This window comes from Numenius arquata, chromosome 1, assembly GCF_964106895.1.
Source record: "Numenius arquata chromosome 1, bNumArq3.hap1.1, whole genome shotgun sequence".
In the NCBI taxonomy this organism is placed as follows: Eukaryota; Metazoa; Chordata; class Aves; order Charadriiformes; family Scolopacidae; genus Numenius; species Numenius arquata.
Genome location: NC_133576.1, coordinates 22114701 through 22132445, shown reverse-complemented (window position 1 = coordinate 22132445; position 17745 = coordinate 22114701). Strand labels below are relative to the sequence as shown.

General features: G+C 37.5%; 1 protein-coding gene across 1 annotated transcript; it reads left to right on the top strand.

The window, feature by feature from the left end:
- Nucleotides 1-2790: 2790 nt before the first annotated feature.
- BTLA (B and T lymphocyte associated) lies at nt 2791-17568 on the top strand. Its single transcript, XM_074159018.1, has 6 exons — nt 2791-2866; nt 12937-13245; nt 14329-14364; nt 15014-15151; nt 16080-16126; nt 17227-17568. Exons 1-6 carry the CDS (start codon nt 2791-2793, stop codon nt 17566-17568), a joined length of 948 nt encoding a protein of 315 aa, XP_074015119.1.
- Nucleotides 17569-17745: the final 177 nt, after the last annotated feature.

Here is a 17745-nt window from a genome sequence, read left to right as displayed (position 1 = left end):
ATGTGGTTGGAGGTCAATGCCTAACCACCTGCAAACAGGGAAGATGCAACCCCAAAACACAACCTGGTCTTGCCAGAAGAAAAAGTGAGGTGGAACAGAAGGAACATTACATAGCTGGGTTTTTTTTTTCTACTTGCTTTCAGCGAAGAATCAGCAGATATGACAAAGTGGACTGAATCAAGCGAAGAAAGTTTCTATCAATAGCAATCCTCAGGTGTTTAAAACTATCTGAATTTTACTCCATTTTTTTTTTTTGAGTCTCTTCCTGAAAATAGTATCCAACACACAGAGAACTGAGCTAATCGTTGTGTTTAAATTGCATTGAATTCTCTCAGTTCTTTAAATACTTGGCATCTGTTAGGATTCAGCTGAGCTCTGATTTGCATATAGCAAAGAAGTCACTGAGTTATTGCAGATAGTGGAAATCAGTGCCATCTAGTGACATCATCTTCTGCCATCTCCAAATGATAAGTCATCTTGAATGAAACACATAGGCTCCTCCCTCTCCTATGCAATTTTAGATTAGGACTCTCTTTATTTGGTAAATAGTTATTTTGTATTTACTAAGTATTTACTATCCTTTGAAACAGGCTTTTAAAGCAAAACTAGAATATTTTAGTGTCTCAAATTGAAGACTGATTTTATCAAAAAATTAGAATGTAAACTACTGTTTGGAGATCTAAAAGATCTCATTTATAACTTAATAATATCACAAAAATAAAAAAAGCTCCCAGGAACGTCTCAAGGAGGTAATCAAGTCTTAACAAGAAAACATGAAATTTTCAGATTCTTTGCCACCTCCCAGCAGGTTCTCAAAATACCCCACCAAAAAAACACTCACAACCCTACTCTTAAGCAGAAAGGAGGGAGATAAAGGAAATAATGAAGTGTCAGGAGCTATAGAAGAAGTCATATTTGCCAAAAGTTTTTTAAGAAAAAGGCTCAAAAATCATTGATGAGTGCCCGAGAGACTTACTATTGAAAATACAAAGTAAAGAATCCTCACAAGCCACATACAGTATGCAGTACAGGAAATACTACTCCTTCCTACTGCTCTGACCCACCTCACCCAAAACAGTAATGTACGACAGTACCTGTCCTACAGTTCAGAATACTTCCACAAAGTTACCAAAAGGAACTATATACCTAGAAAACCAATCTCAAAACACCACAGAGAACAGTCAAAACCTTGTCTTATTAAAAAGCTTCAGTCAGTAACAAAAGACTCAGCCCAAAACGGCTCTTCTAATGAGAATACAGAGATTACGTACCAACTACTAATACTACATTCCTAGCATAAACTCAACATCAACACAAGCAGAAATTACACTGCCAAGAAACACACCCCTTAATGACCAATTTTACTACCTAGGATAGCTATGGATTCAACCACTAGATGTCTTCCCTATATAAAAATACAATTTGCAGTGTATTTTGTCTCCAGTGGAAGCATGCTGTGTGTGCAGTTACACTCAAGGAGTTTTCTTTCATAAAGATTTTCCATTTAGGCTGGATTGTAATTTTTGTAAGGCTATTTCAATTTCTCAAACATCAATATGATTCTCCTGATCATCATATACCTCACCAGATACTTCCAACCACGAAATTTTGGAAAGCTGTTCAATTATTTTCTCAAAAATATGACTTTGAAAATATCCTGATAATTTATATTTTTGTTAGCACATAATATGCGTATATTTTGTCTAGAAAGCTTGAAATATTTGGAATAGTTCAGTTGGAAGGTACCTACAATGATCATCTGGTCCAACTGCCTGACCACAAGTTAGAACATGTTTTTGAGGGCATTGCCCAAATGTCTTTTAAACACCAACAGGCTTGAAACATGGACCACTTATTTAGGAAGGCTGTTCCAGTGTTTAACTACCCTCTTGGTAAAGAATGTTTCCTAACATGAACTCTAAACCTCCCTGTTTTAACATAGGATTTCATAACTGCATTAATTTCTTCCCTGGTTTCTATTTGTGGTTGTATTTGCATTATAAGGAGAAGTGATAATTGCCATGTACAAAGTTCCTGTTCAACCTTAGTTTGGTTCTAACATTATGAAGAAACTTAGCACTCACAGAATTTTTTTGGGAAGATTCAGCATTTTAGAAATATTTCAGGGAAAAAGGTGTCGAGGACATGCTGAAAAAGGACCCACAAAATCCAAATACTTGGCCTTATGTTATAAGGATGCTAAGACTAAATAGTAGAAGCAATCATCTCTTACAGTGCAGATTATTGTAGATTAACCTACTGCAAAGTGAGACTATTCAGACATGTTTCTGACACCTACCAGCTTGTGAAGAGTGAATTTTTTGGGCTTCTTAATTTGTTAATGTTGAATTCGAGTAATACACAAGGACCGAACAAGTTTAAAATACTGTTGTGCATCCCTTCCCTCTGCTATATCACTGCTTGTAAAACCAAAACCTCAATTGCAGGAGCATCTTTCAAAAAAATAAAACCTGCAGCTATGTTTGTTAGGCTGTAAGGGGAGCCAGAGAAGAGTGAAATATGTTTTGCAACTACGGAGAAGTTCTGAGATGATGTGAAATGATCAAGCAGTTCATGTTTCAACCACACGAAAAAAGACAACTGTGCAACCCGTGAGATTTTTTGCAGACACGTTGCTTCCCCACCTCTTTTTGCACTGTCTTGACAGAAGAACAAGAAAAGGGTATCAGCTCAGGCACATTACCCACATACCCTAACAGGATGCAAGAGGCCATCTGAGCCACACTTTTTAAACCTGTGGGAACCTCTTCTCTCTACCATGACCAGAAAATGAAGGCTCCTCTAGTCATGATGATACTGTACATCCTTCTAGTAATGCTGGCTCAGAGCAACTATCAAGTTTACGGTAAGATGCGGTCTTATAATTTAACCTGTCTGTAGTTATTAAACATTGAGGGGAGAGAACAGAAACCAAAGCAGTGCGTAGTGTACCTTGGGTATAATCTGTATCTTATTTTATTACCGTATCAGAGACTTCTAATTTGATTAAAGACAATGATGATGATGACAATAATTGAGAAGTATTAGGTAACGGTCTATACCAGAACTCTAGCACTTGGGGATCAAATTTGTCTTGCTTCGTGGTCAGAGGCTCTGCCTTCAAGGGGTTTGGCAGCATTCAAGCCTCTGCTTGAAATCCAGGAATCCCACTAGCTCTTAAGCTGGATCCAGCCAATTGTCCTTACCAGTAAGTGTACCTTCAATTATTTGTCTTAAATCCATCTAATTTTCATCCTGCTTTCAAATTTTAACCCCCACAGTTTTTAACTAGAGAGGTTCTCCTAATTTGGACCAACATGAGAACTAAACTGCGTGGTATACTAATATTTTTACTAGAGATTATTTTGTTTCATGTTCCTCCCTGCTAATATCATATAGGAGACATAAATTTTGGTACTGAAAGAAAGGCTACAGAAAGAATAATAGCTACTGGAATGGATGCACTCAGCTGCTGTTGATACATTTCAGATATTTCAACTGATAAATTGACCAAAATAACATTTGTTTTAAGGCACTGCTAAAATTACACAAACGAATTGGCTATATGAAGCTTAGTTTACGTGCATGACTAACTCTGCAAATCTACAGCATCTTTCCATGCTCCTTGTTTTTATGAATAAAGCACATTATTAATACTAATAGGAAAGGTTAAACAAGCATTCAGAGCATCTGCCTGTGAAGAGAAACCCACATATTTAGCTTAACAGACATGAATCACCAGGTCAGTTAGATGCAGCTGTTTCTTAATCAGGGTGTGATTTGAGGTCAGGGAGACTACTGAACTGCTTTACATTTCGAATGAATAAACTAACATGCTTCTGAAGAGGATGTATCTAGAGCTTATAACCTCCTTTGTACTCTAAACAGAAGTATCTTCTTTTCTTGTAAGAGTTAACTATTGTTTCTATTCACTTCATTAAGTCTCACTGTGTTATTTAGTCCCTCCACAATCACCTCTCTGCATCATCCTGTACAGTTCATTAATACACAGATGACCCCACCATACTCATCTGCCAGGTTCCTAGTTTCTGCTTTTAAAACAGAATGTAATTTCTGTTATGCTGCTTATAGCATGTATCTTGTTTACACAGAATTTATTTTGCTAGGTTTTATTTTTTGATCTACATCAAAACTCCTCGGGGTCCCCTGAGAACAATACCATTTCTGTCTATACACCAATATCACTACAAATATCAGATTCATGTTTATGGGAGCATTCCAGAGAGAAAAGTTTTGCAAATCAGTCTCTACGGAACCATGATATAAATGTTTTCTTTAATATATTTACATTTTTGCCCTCAGTTTTCCAGGCTTGTTTGCTTTTTATTTTGAAGCTGAAAATTGAAAAATAAATTTAAGCCTTTATTTAAGCCTTGTATGTTGCAAATCTATCCTAAGTTTCTGTACTCCTAACAAAGTTGACCACTCAGATTTCATATACTAAGTCAATAACCAGCAAATCTTTAAGTTCCAGAAGGAGAAGGAAACTTGTTTCTGATAAGTCACAACCAGAGGGACCTTCTCCCCTCTCACCCCAGTAATTTTAGTCCTGCTAGACCCTGTCTCTTTTGTAACACCAGAGAACAGGTTGTTCCCATCCAGTCTCACAAAGAGTGGTGGTTACTCTCTGGACAGCATACACAAAGTAAAGCATTTCATCCCAAAGAAAATAAAACCCAACAAACCCCTCCTCGATCCAAGAGGCCCCAGCCTGTAACTAAGTACATGCACACTGATGGTGGATGCAGTTCTGTGCTCAAATAGCACTTCATTCTTAGACCTTCTTGTGGGACAACCTTCACATGCTAACGTTCAGCTAAACGGAAATGTTCCATCTTCAAGTTTCAGTCATCAAAATATAAAGGCGTGTTTTCTGCACTTACGCATCTTTCATCAAAGAATAGTTAAAAAATGATGCAACTCTCCATCAGCTACTTCAGCAAGCAGGTCAGCTTTAGAAATACTACCGCTGCCAGAAAAAAAAACCCAGAAAAGCAACAAGAAACCCAGAAAATCCTTCATTGTACACCAAGTCAATAGAAAAAATACATTATTGTATCTTTAAGATAAGGGACAAATTGAATGAAAAGGACTAAAATTAAATTTCTTTTACCAAAATGACATTCCTTGACAAATTAAAATTGTGATATAAACAGTAAAATGACTAAAATAAAATTTTACATCATTCCTTGAAAAGCCTTCTCTGAAGCTAGGAGGAGTCTGAATAATGCCCATTCATGTATCACTTAATATGTCTTCTGAAGTACTTCTCTTTCTAAATACACCTTACCTAAATTCGAGAAAGGAGCATATTTTTCCATGAGTTCTCCTCAAAGTCCATCCCTTTTTTGTTGTTAAAATTAACATAGTCATGAAGATCTCAGCATTAAATGTGAAACCCCAACAAATCAATGCACTTTCTGGTATAGTTTTTGTGCTATGGCCCTAATCAGAAACTTCCCAGAACACTGGACTCAAGTTAAAACCATTATTAGTCCTTCACTGCGTTCACACACAGACCCAATTTAGGATTCAAAACTAAATGTAGACATTTATTTTTCATGAATAATTGACTTTTTGTACCTCAGCCATTATCTGCCTCAGGGAACAACAGATACGACTTGTATTCTATCCTATCCTTTGGGGTTTTTTTTTGGTTTTTTTGTTTGTTTGGTTGGTTTTTTTTTTGTTGTTGTTTTTGTTTTGGTTTTTTTAAGAGGGAGAAGAGAGGGAAAAACAAAGTAAAAATAAATCCTTTTGAAAACAAATACCTCAGAAATTTCAATTAATAAGTTCTAGTTTACTGGAGTTGTTCTGAGTTCTTAGATGACCAGGTGTGAATGACACCATTAATAATTCAAAGATTAGAAGGCTCGAATTTTAGATGTTATTTTTCTACTAATGGGTTGAATTACATAAATGGAAAGCCATCTCCATTTAACCTCTTATTTGCAAAACAGAGTCATGTCATGACGATGCTTTCTATAACATAAGAATTTTATTTTTTTTTATAAAAGAAAGTATTGTCATGTATATTTCCCAGTTGTACAATTATGGAATACATACTTTCATTTGAAATCCTTATCTTGGCATACACTGTACAGATATTCCTTACCTGTGCAAATTAATTCATGGTGCAATAGAGTCCGGCTCACTGCAGCCTGTTCAGGAACACACTCAAGTGATCTAAAAGAAAATGCACTTTTAGTCAATCTGAATCTTACCGAGGAGTTTAAGTTTGAAGCTGATATATAAAGTTTCTGTATATTATAGATTCTTTTACCCTCTTGTAAACTGCACATTCAGATATCATGACCACCCATATATGTAACATTAAAACTTAAGACTAGGTATAGACCTTGTAACGGTTTTCAGGTCTCAGCTTGTAACAGCGTTAAAGAAAGGGTAATTTATCTCAGAAAGCGTTTGCAGAATATGATTGGCAGACAATGTCTCTATCACTGACTTCTCATAAGCCACAGGAGGCAGCAAATAGAGCAAAATTAAGATACACTGTCACAGGAAAAGTACACCAAGCCATGTTAGTGCTCATTCCTTGATTGAAGTTTATTTCATGTTTGTCTTTCCAATGAACAGAAAAGGTTGTCTCTCATTATCAGGTCTGTTGATTTTTTTTCCCTGTTTAAAAAAAAAAAAATATTTATTCCTCAATCTCTAGTATATTATGGTTTATATTGTTATTTAATCCTAAATCTTCATTGACACCTATTCCTGTGAAATAGCTTTTACAGGAAATCTGTGAAAGATATTTTAAAATTTTGCCTTAAATATTTCACTCTATATAAAAAAGATACCCAAAAAATTTGTTTTTAAAAGGATTTTCTCCACAGCTTTTTATCCAGTTGAAGTTTCTTGCCAAGTGAGGCGTGATTTGGAAGAGAGGAAAGGTTAATTAGAGATTTCAAGACATGTTCATTATGAATTCACACAATTACTAGATTAAAAAAAAAAAGCTGGATTACAGAAAAAGGCTTTCTCTAGGCAACACTCTCAGTTATTGAAGTTCAAAATAATTCAAACTAAGAATTTCCCAAAGCCTGAGAAAAATGTTTAACTTTTATTCACTCATCTCTTCTGATGATTCTGTTCTAGAAGGTCCATAAATTGATGGCTAATAACATTTACCAACGACCAGGTTTCTTCTTAGCAAAAATTTGAAAACCCAAAGCCCAAGTCATTCAGCCATCAGTCATTAACAAGTCACAGAAACATACAAAAGCAATTGTGATTATTTTTCATGCTCCAAGCATTGCCTGATAACGATTAAAAAAAAAAATTAAGCATAGCCTAAAGTCCAATTGCTTTAAGTCTCTGAAAGGAACACCCTTTTGGAGGCTCTGAGGACAATTTACAAGTTCTCATACACACTGAAAAGCAACCAGTAGCTTGTATAGCTCCTGGTTAGGAAGTTCAAAAGATTGCTCTATTTGACTGACATAAAAAAAAAAATAAAAAAAATCACTGAATAAAATAGTGGTATTTACCTAGCACCCATGGGCTTCTTCCAAGGGATCCATAAATGTTAACTAAGAGAATTAAATCAATTTTCAGTAAGCTAAATTTCTCTCACTGAGTCTATAGCTACAGTGGAAAAAAAAATAATAAAAAAAGCCACTATAAACTAAAGAAAATGTAAGACCAAATGAAACCCAATGTTCTCCATCCTCACTTATTTTAAGGGAAAATAGGAAGAGGATTTGTAGGCTGTGGTTAATTGACAGCAGGTTGCCAAGTTCTTTCACCTGCATCAGCAGCCAGAAATGAAGGCTAAGAGCCAACAGCTGCATGTAGACCGGTGTCATACAAGCTTCTATCTAAATGTGCCTCTGAGGGTCAGTGGGACAGGAGAGCTCTACTGCTCAGAAATCATGGGCAGGTGGTGACACTATTGGGCTGGGTAGCAAATGCAGCACAAGTTTTCCCACGTGCAGTTCCCAAAGCTCAGTGGCATATTCCATAGGTAACCTTTTGGAGAAAGTAAAGGTGTTGGAGTCAGGCCCACTCAATGGCAGGGAATTTTGCCCTGGAAATATGATTTAACCAGACCTGATTATATGGGAATTATTCTAGTGAGTGAATGACCACCACCAAAAGTGAATGACCGCCACCGGAAGATGAAGGAGCAAAACTGTGGCACACGTTGGCATAGGCACTTCGGAAAAAAAGCAGAAACTCTATTCCAGCTCACCTCAGAGACATACTAACAAGTTTTATTTGAACTCTCTTAAAAATATACTATATGAGCAAAAGTAATACACGTCATATCAGTGCCAGTGGAACTGTTTTTCAAAAAACAAGTGGTAATAGAGTAAATCCTGTGTTAGCAGTGGAATAGCTCCTTATGATTTGGTAGTAGTGCAGGAGGTTGTATGGAGGGAAGTTTCTCGCTGTGGTATCAGTACAAGCATATAACACCTGAACTGCTTATACCTTTCACCTATAGAGGAAGGGCTGCACAAAAACTGCTCTTGAAGTATATCCAGACCTCAGTCAGGCTTCTGCTCAGGAAATGTCTATATTCCCACTCAGGATGTGGCTGGAAGATATTTCAAAACTTTCTGTGTACCCATTATCACCCCTGTTCCCTCTCTCTCGGAGGTTCTGCCACTGAGTGTTTCTCTAGGTTACACTGACCAGTGCAAGGAAATAATTTCTTTAGAGCAGTATTTAACATTGATAAGACATTTTCCTTTCCAACTACCTACACAACTAATGTTCATCTGAATTCATGAGGATTAGTAACCCTGTGGCAGGTGAATGCTGTTGGATGTACGAAGTTTGCTCAATGCTGGTCAGGTGATTCTTCCAAAAGTGACGGTCAGCAGTGATGTATACTTTGTTGTAAAAGCACCAGATGATTCAACATCAAGGAAAACATGACATCCCTGCACGGGAAAAAGACAAGAGTGAAAGAGGGACAACAATTCCTGCCTCTTTCCCTGGTTAATAACGATGCTGAATGAGAGTGTCACTGAAATCTGTTTTAAAACTTTGAGAATTGCACTTTTTGGACCTTCTAGAAAAGTTTTGAGTTTTGGTTTGGTTTTTTGGGCTGTTTTGTTACTTTAGGGTTTTTTTCTAAAAGTTTTTGAATTTTGAAAAAGAATTTTGAAATTTTGAAAAAAGATAAAACTATACGATAAAATAATTAGATGAAGGACGTCAGAAAATATCTGTTCTGCAGAGATCTGCATATCCTTCTGGAAGTACCTGCTACATAGGATTATATCAGAAAGGCGGCTGCTATTGGGGCAAAATCTGAGCATTATAGATACTTCCTGAAGCATTATCTTCAGTGCTATCATTTGGCAATCATTGCTCAAATGATTGAAACCACTACATTCTAATTTGAACTTTTAGTTTCCATTTTCAGACTACTGATAACCATGTGCTGCTACTGCGGTATGACCAAAGTAGATATGACCTACTTGCCTGAAACTAAATCATGCTTTCTTTTAATCAGAGATAGAAGAGTCTAAGTGAAAGATAAGTGATCCCGCTTCATAACTAAAATATGTCTTTCAGAATCATCCCATTCAGGGGAGCAGAAAAGGGACTAGATGACCGGGCAGGGCATATTGACCTAACATTTAAATTCTATCTAGTGAACATGGCCAGGCTCTACACATTAGAGCTGTTGCTTTTGCCATATATTTGCCATGTCACATACACTGCAATAAATATCTATATATTATGTATATTTAATAGAATAAATACTACACTTTATTATCTTATTCACATTAAATACCATACCATATGTTAAATGTTATATTAAATATATTTCTATTACCACCACATCCATATGGATGGTCTGTGGGAGAACATCTCTTCCTGTACACCGTATATTTATTTATAATCAGGAGCTACCATTGAGGCAATGCTGTGGCAGAAAGCGGATCATGGGAGTATCTTGTGTATCAGTGGAAACCACATAAGAAATGCCATTCTGCCTAACACCAGTGCTCTGCCTCTGGCAACAGCAAGAAGAAAGGCTGCTCAGAGAGACCACATGAGCACTGCCACTTTCTGTGGTCCGTTGCCCTCCTGGCTCCCCAGCAATGGAACAGTTGCATTGGGGACATCAGCATGTACATCTTTCACAAGTCTTTTCAGTACCCGTTTATGGTCCTGATGTCCATGAATTTGTCTACATGACTACATACACTGACAGGTTAGAAGGTAAATTCAGTTGTGTTATCCTGACAGCTGTCAGTGTAGGATAGTCCTCAGGGCTGCCAGCGATTCAAACTCCAAGCTTCCACAAAAACCAGTTCCAGTATTGCTGTTTTCAGACTATGCAGTCAAGCTTCCTTTCTTCACTTTTTGCCCATTATTACTCCCCTTACTTAACAGAAACCTGAAAAAACAGATTATTTCATTCTTCTTTTATGTCTTTACATATTTTTATTATGTCCTTTCCTCTCATTGTTTTTCTTTTAGTGAAACAACCCCAAGAATTTCAAACTTGCCTATATGGCCTTCTTATCATGTTTGTGGTGTTTGCTGGCTGCTTTACAACTTGGAAGGACTCTATGCATTGCCCCCGTTCTTTCTTGAAGAGTAGTGCAAAAGACTGGACAAGACCTACCTTACCAATCCTTAGCAGAACTCAAAGGTTATTGTGTATCCCCTGTATATCTTCTTGAACTGAGCCTGCCTTTTTACAAATAATTTCTCTATTTTACCTGGGAAATCTAATTTACTGCTGGTAATCTGTTGACAGCTTTCTGTCTCCACTAACCAGTGAACTAATATTTTCTTAGTTTTACAATAGATATACTTACACTTGATGTGTTTTCCTAGTGCATCTCATTCTGTGGCATGACTTTTCCAATGTTACTCAGTTCTTTTATGTCCCTCCTTAATAACTTGACATTCTTTACATTTTTGGAGGCTTCTTGTTTCAGTGAAAAGCTTATTCATGATTTAGCCAAGATAGTTTTTTCTGCACTACTGTACTGTAGATGCTTAGTTAGTGCTTGTACTCTCATCATTTGTTGGATGGACCTCCAGCTCTGTCTATGTCCTTTTCCTTTGTATTTATATCTGATGAGTTCTTACCTTCAAGATCTCCAAAATTCCTAATGCTTTCTTTACCAAACCAAACCATTTTTATTCTGCTGCTCTCCTTCCTTCTCTTCCTAGGGATATTGAATGAACCAAGGCTTCTAGTTCGCTGTGGGTTTTATCCAGGCTTTTTTGATTACTAAAAAGACATTGTTTGTACCCAGCACAATTGTCCTCTTTGTTCATTTTCTCATGGCCATCCAATTTATCTGAATTTCCTCTACTTGCCCCTTCTGCAAGGACCAATTTTAAAGTCCTTGTCCATTTTCCTTACCTGTGTGCTTTTGGCACTCTACTTGCCCCACCTCAATCCTTATTTAAAGGCATCCTGACTAATGGAAAGTCGGTATAAAAGTTTGATTTCAGATTTGTACCCCTCAAGGGAGAAACTTCCCAGGATGCCGAGTCCTGTGAGCAGATGTGTTTCTCTATGGCACATGGCAGAGATACATCAGAGACCACAATTTCTTACAGTAGCTGAAAATAACAGCCTTACAGTAAATAGACTCTTCCTCAATTTCAAGCAAGATAAGGCACATCTGATAGGGCAAAATGAGAACAATATTAAAGATTTAGGTTTAGAGGTGGATGAGTGCTACCTAATTTTTAGACACCTGTTCCCAAAGTCACCTTAAAGAGAGTGAACCAAAAAATCAACAATAGTGAAACGTTATCTCTGCTATAATGAAGGCAATGAACATGCTTTAGCTCAAAACTCAGAGTATAAATGCTCTGTACTTTATTTATGATGTGGAGTAGTGTGAGATTTGTGGAGAAAAGTCTTGCAAATTAGAGGTGATAAATGAAAACTATTAATCTGGCCATTCCAAACGCTCGTATATACTATCCAGCTATTCACAAGGATTGCCATACCATGTGCATAAGAAATCCTGGCTGGCAGTAGAGATGAGGTGTTTGGTGTCGCAGTTATGTACACTGGCTGCCCGGGGGCCCAGAGGCTCCATCCCTTGAAACAGCACTGGCTGCTGACAGAGACCCCTCTGCTCCTGACCCTGCTCTTTCCTACTCTACCCATTTCTCCTCACTACACAACTTACCTTCAACATACTTCACCATTTTTTTCTACTCCCCTGTCTCAGCCAGAAGATACAGATATATTTAAGATTTCTTTCTCAGGACTTGCAAGCAATCACTCTCTTCAGTGCACAAGCACTATACCATAAGATAGGGTAGGAAACTAGGGAACACATGGGTGTCACATAGTTTTTAGCTACTTTGACTTAGCCAGAGAAATAAAGCACTACAAGAAACATGAATCTTTAATAAAAGGTCAGGACATTCAATACCAAGATCCAGAGTGAAGGTGACATACCATAGCTTGAACACTGATTTTAACAAAACATAACAAAAATTTAAAAATAGAGATAAGGTATATTTGCATTAAATATAATTATTTTCAATATTGCAAGTACAAAAAACTCTACCAAAGAAAAACCTTTACTTCTGTGTTAACAAGAACTGTGAAGTAAACAATAATCTGAGGTAAATCTAAAAGTAACAAAAAAGGTCTGTTAAAAGGACAAGACCGGAAAATGTGTTATGTATATTTTAAGTATTTTCTTTCTAAACTATTAAATTTCTAACTTGACTGAGATATAGAAAAAAAAGGGAAAATTCATATCAGAGGGAGAAAGTAAATTTTAACCTAAGAACCAATAGTCTTGATGTTGTCTGCTGTCACTGTCTCATATAGAGATCAGATCTACTGCAAGTAGACAAGGGAAGTCTTGACTAATGAGAAAAGAAACTGTGATTAGTGTTACGGGGAGTAACTGTGATTTTTGTTATGGTTTCCTTCTCTTCCAGGTTTACATGCCACTGATTGTCCAGGTAATATTCAAGTTCATAGACAGTCCCGGTACAAAGTTAATGTTGGGAACTCTTTGATTATACACTGTCCAGTTCATTACTGCAAGAAAAAGCCAGTCATGCAGTGGTGCAAGATGGAAGAAGCTACATGTGTGCAGCTGAAGGAGGGCAAAACAGAATGGAAGATCAACGTGTTTACTCTGGAGGTTATCTCAGTTCATCAGAAAGACAGTGGATGTTATCGTTGTCAAATAGTAGGAGACAACTTACTCAGTGTGAGCCACGGAATAGAGGTTATTGTTGAAGGTGAGGCCTCTATATTATGAAAGAGCCCTTTTAAACAGAAGGATACCATGTACACAAAAGCTCATGAATGCTGGACGATGGCTTCTCCCAACATGTTTAACTGGTAGCATAATTGTGCTGGTATTGACCACCTTCTTCATGCTTCTATCCTGCCTCTTGGTAGGAAAGCACAAAATAAATAAATAATTAGAGGATCTGGAAGAGAAAAGCAAAGCTTCCAACTCCAAACAGCCATTAGTGTACTATCTGATAAAAAACCCCAACATTAATTGGAACAAAAAAAGGTTGCTGGAGAACAGCCTGGTTATACATCACATGGACTAGACAGGATGCAAATGGTCATGTAGTAGCAGCCGATGAGGCCACATCACAGTAAAGAGGACAAAGCAATTCAAGCATCTTGTTGAGAATGATCTCTCTTGCAACACACAGAGAGAAAGTACAATTTTGTACCCCCAGAAGTTCAAGAGCAGGAAAGATTACAGTAGCTTTAAATGATCTTAAGGGCAAGTGAGGCCTTCAAATTAGCTTAGGCAGTTGGCATGCCGAAGTCTAGGTTATGACGAGCCACGTCTGCCCTCCTCGGTCTTGCTCTGCAACTAGGAAGTGATCTGTGTGACCATAGTGTCCTACTGACCCCAGGCAGCTCAGTTGTAAGATTGTTCTGTTGCCAGTTCCTCTCCTGGAAAGTTAATGAACTTTAAAACCTTGCTTATTGCCACATGCAATGCTGCAACAGAAGGAGCAACATCAAAATTTATGGCTGTAACGTACTAGCAGACATGGTATATGCCCAGCTCATGATGCAAGTTTCCTTTGAAGTATGTTCTGCTGATCTACATATTTGAATGCCAAAGAGGTCTGAAAGATAGAATTTCTCTGTTGGCAGTGGGAGACCAACACGTCATTCCTCCTCCCCTCAAAACACACTACCCTTTGCTTGTTGCATTTTGTTCCCTCTTCCATCAGCAGATTGAAGGGGAGCCTTGTCAAGGCCTTGTCAGTATGCAGGGTAGAGAACACAACTGCAGTACAAAATGTCAGGTTGCTGTTTCATTTCCCTGTTTTGCTTTTCTCTTTCAGAAAAGTCTGCAAACGTTATCACCGTTTCACCAGAAAGTAAGTTCTGATTCTTATTTCCTCTTTAAGAGAAAGGAACTAATCTGTATTGCTATGAATTTATAGTTAGAGTGTTTTGTGCAGTCAAGACAAATTTAAACTCATTGCTAAACTACAGTTACTTTCTTCCCACCTGAACAAGATAGTCTCGCAAGGGTCACAGTTTTCAAGGCTAGGACTGTCCAGCATTTGGCATATAAGGGACAAAGCCAATCAAGTTACTTCCTGGTGGTGTACTCTACACTTCTGATATGCTCTTTAATAGCCCAGTGATATATGGCTTATACTTAGTGTTAGGAATCATGCTATACTGTCACTTTAACACAGCCCAAAGTATGGTTTTTACTCACAGATGGTTATTGTTCACAGTTACAACTGCAGAAATATATTGGAAGCTCAAAGCACTGCTCTAATTCCAACCCTTTCTTTGCCTCTGCCAGCCTTCTGCCATGCATCATTCATCAATTACACTTCATGTGCACTTTTCCTTCCAGTATCTTCATACTTTGTAGAATGCCCATGGAGACAAGGTTATCTCATGATACACTGTGCCAAAGTTACCGAATGTTTAAGTACAATAAGAAACCAGTAACATTAGAAAGACCAGTCAAATATTTCTCTACGCTGATACATGTTAATGCAATTTTAGATACCACTAGCATCTCAGAAGGGTCCCAAGAATCTGGAAACTACAAGATATTGCACATTATTTATGCTTCAGCATTTGTGGGTCTATGTTGTCCGTTCATCATCGTATGCATGTTTTGGTGTCTAAGGAGGTACCATGGTAAGTAGGTTTACCATCTAACCTTTGCCTAGTATGTGTCCGGTTCCATGCCTTTTCACAGCTTCACAAAAGTTGCATTCAAGGCACTGTGAAAATCCTCTAATACTTACCACAACTGAGTGCTGAGATGTCCTTGTCAAGTGCATCAGTTAGGATAATGGATCTTTAAGAGTTTAATTTGACCCATGTATTGTTCCCTTCCAGACATAGAGGGATGGAAGTAAAGTAAGAACAAATAAAAACTTCAGACTTTATAATAGTTGGAAATTTTCCTCCTGTTTTGCAAATAATCAATTTATAAATAAATAGGAGTTTTAACCATTCAAATGCAGTCAAGCTCTATCCAGTTACATTTTATATTCCTAGTTTTCCCTCTAAATTATCAAATAATTACATTATTAATCTCTCCTTTACAGGAACTCTTACACAGCTTCCATATCCCAAATCAAGAATGGAACTTGTAGTCCCCCCCATATCTTAATTTAAGTGATCTCACATTTGCCTATTATAATCCCATGGATTTTATTTTATTTTTTGATTTTAGGAAAATTAAATTTTTTCATCTCCCAATAAAATTTAACATGTTTGCTCATAGGATGGCTTTAGGATTTTCCGTGTCTTTTTCTCCCCACCCATTTCACTGAACACAGAGAAAACTGGCCACAAGTACACTAGGAATTTTTCTGTTCCTAGTCAGAGGAGCTCTGTGGAACACAGAAACTTATTCTATAAATATATCTTTTTGTGTAGATTAGCTTTTGTCAGAATAGCTATTCCCAAATCTAGTTTGGAAAAAGACTTTTATTCTTTGAGGTCCACTCAACAAGTCAAGGACTCCTATAGTAATTAATATTTCTTCCATAAGCAAAGGCACCTTCTTAATGCTGATTTATTGAAAGTTTTTTTTTTTTTCTTTTCTTTTACCCAGCTAATCCAAGGAAAACTCAATTAACCCAACAGAGACAAGAGAGTCTGGTATGTCTAAATTTTTCCATCACTAAAACCTGACAACATCCTACATAACCATGTACTGAGAACAGAACTGCGTAGCAGAAAACGTGGCATAAAGTCAGAGACAGGTTTAGTGACCCTCTTGGTGCCTGGACAGCATGGCTTGCCTGCTGTGAGATATACCGTGGCTGAGATGAGGGAAGGAACTAAGGGTCTTAGCCACAAAGGTACTTCAGGCATCTAAATTCCTGTTAAAACTTATTAATTTGTCAGTACTATTCCAGTAAGGGTTTAGGCACCTGAAGCACGTCTTTTGTTCTGGTTCGAACTGTCTGCATAGGACAAAAAAATGACCCACAGAGCAAGGAAAATGATTGGAAAGAAAGACTAATATGTGGCTAGCATGAATTCACCCAGGTTTTGCAATCAGTTTCAGAGAATTTAGGGGGGTAAAAGGCCGAATGCAAAAGATGAGACTGGAGCTGACAGCTATCAGTCACAGAGGTAGTGTTGTTGGGGATCAAAGGGCACCAGACAGGTTGCAGAGCTCCCAAAGGGCAAGCTGGAGGAAAGAAAATGAAGAGCAGTTTATTCTAAGTGGTAAAAAAAAACGGATGTCGAAAGAGGACTTTATTAGATAGAGATGAATTTATAGAGGAATTTGCAGATTTTGGAAAAGGAAAAAGATTTATTTGGAAAATGATAAGAAAGGATAAGAAGCAAGAGATCGGGAAATGGGACAATGAGGGAAAGGAAGTCTGGAGTTTGGAGTTAAAAATAAGAAAGGTTTCATAAAATGGGAAAGGAAAGCCTTGAATGAGTGGCATAGAAGAGTTCTAACAAAATAATAAATCAGTTTTGCCTTAAGTTGGCATTTTACAAGAAAAGACATGAGGGTTTGGGAAGGGACATGGAGAAAGGCAGGAGATACAAGAATGATTCCAAACTTTATTTCGAAGATCAATATAAAATCCAGTGACCAGATGAATCCAATTCACCTGTGGTCAAAAGCAGGTTTAAGGGGATAAAGCAACTTGAACAAAATTTTGCATGCCTCTTACTTAGCAGGAGCACAGGCAACAACCAGATACGCAGAGAGCTGTAGACTGTTCTCTTTTCTGCAGGTCAGAAATCCAGCGGCTGCTCCATCCCACACTGCTGGGACAACTCAAGCTTCAGAAGAAAGCTCCTCACTTTACTATTGCTCCATGGCTAGCCCACCGCAGGCCTTGAACAGCAACAGAATTTGTGACAATGATATCCCTCCCTGGAACCCTCAGAGGACAGCACCTAATGAACCTCACAATGATCCTGTTATTCCTTCCATCCCAGTTGTACTTGAAAGCCCAGATGTCCTCACATATGCTACACTAAATCATTCTGCTTCTGCAGAAAGATGCCAGAGAAGGGATCTAACTGTAGAAAATGAATTTACAGAATATGCCTCCATTAATGTAAATAAATAAGTGTGGCAAGGAGTCAGGTTAATTTCTCACAAATGGGAGAATTTTTCTCTAAGTTTCTAAGAACATCCTTCCAAGGATTCAGTTTTTCATTCCAGTTTACTCTATCTCCTTTCAAAGTTCTTTCAGGACCATGAATGTGTAAAGCTATTATTAACCAAAATCAAGCGAATGCTTGTG

Excerpts from the sequence above, each read along its gene's own strand:
- BTLA (XM_074159018.1), top strand. The coding sequence starts at position 2,791 with ATGAAGGCTCCTCTAGTCATGATGATACTGTACATCCTTCTAGTAATG. Across the intron at positions 2,867-12,936 it reads GAGCAACTATCAAGTTTACG|GTTTACATGCCACTGATTGT; the intron begins GTAAGATGCGGT and ends CTTCTCTTCCAG. Across the intron at positions 16,127-17,226 it reads AACAGAGACAAGAGAGTCTG|GTCAGAAATCCAGCGGCTGC; the intron begins GTATGTCTAAAT and ends TCTTTTCTGCAG.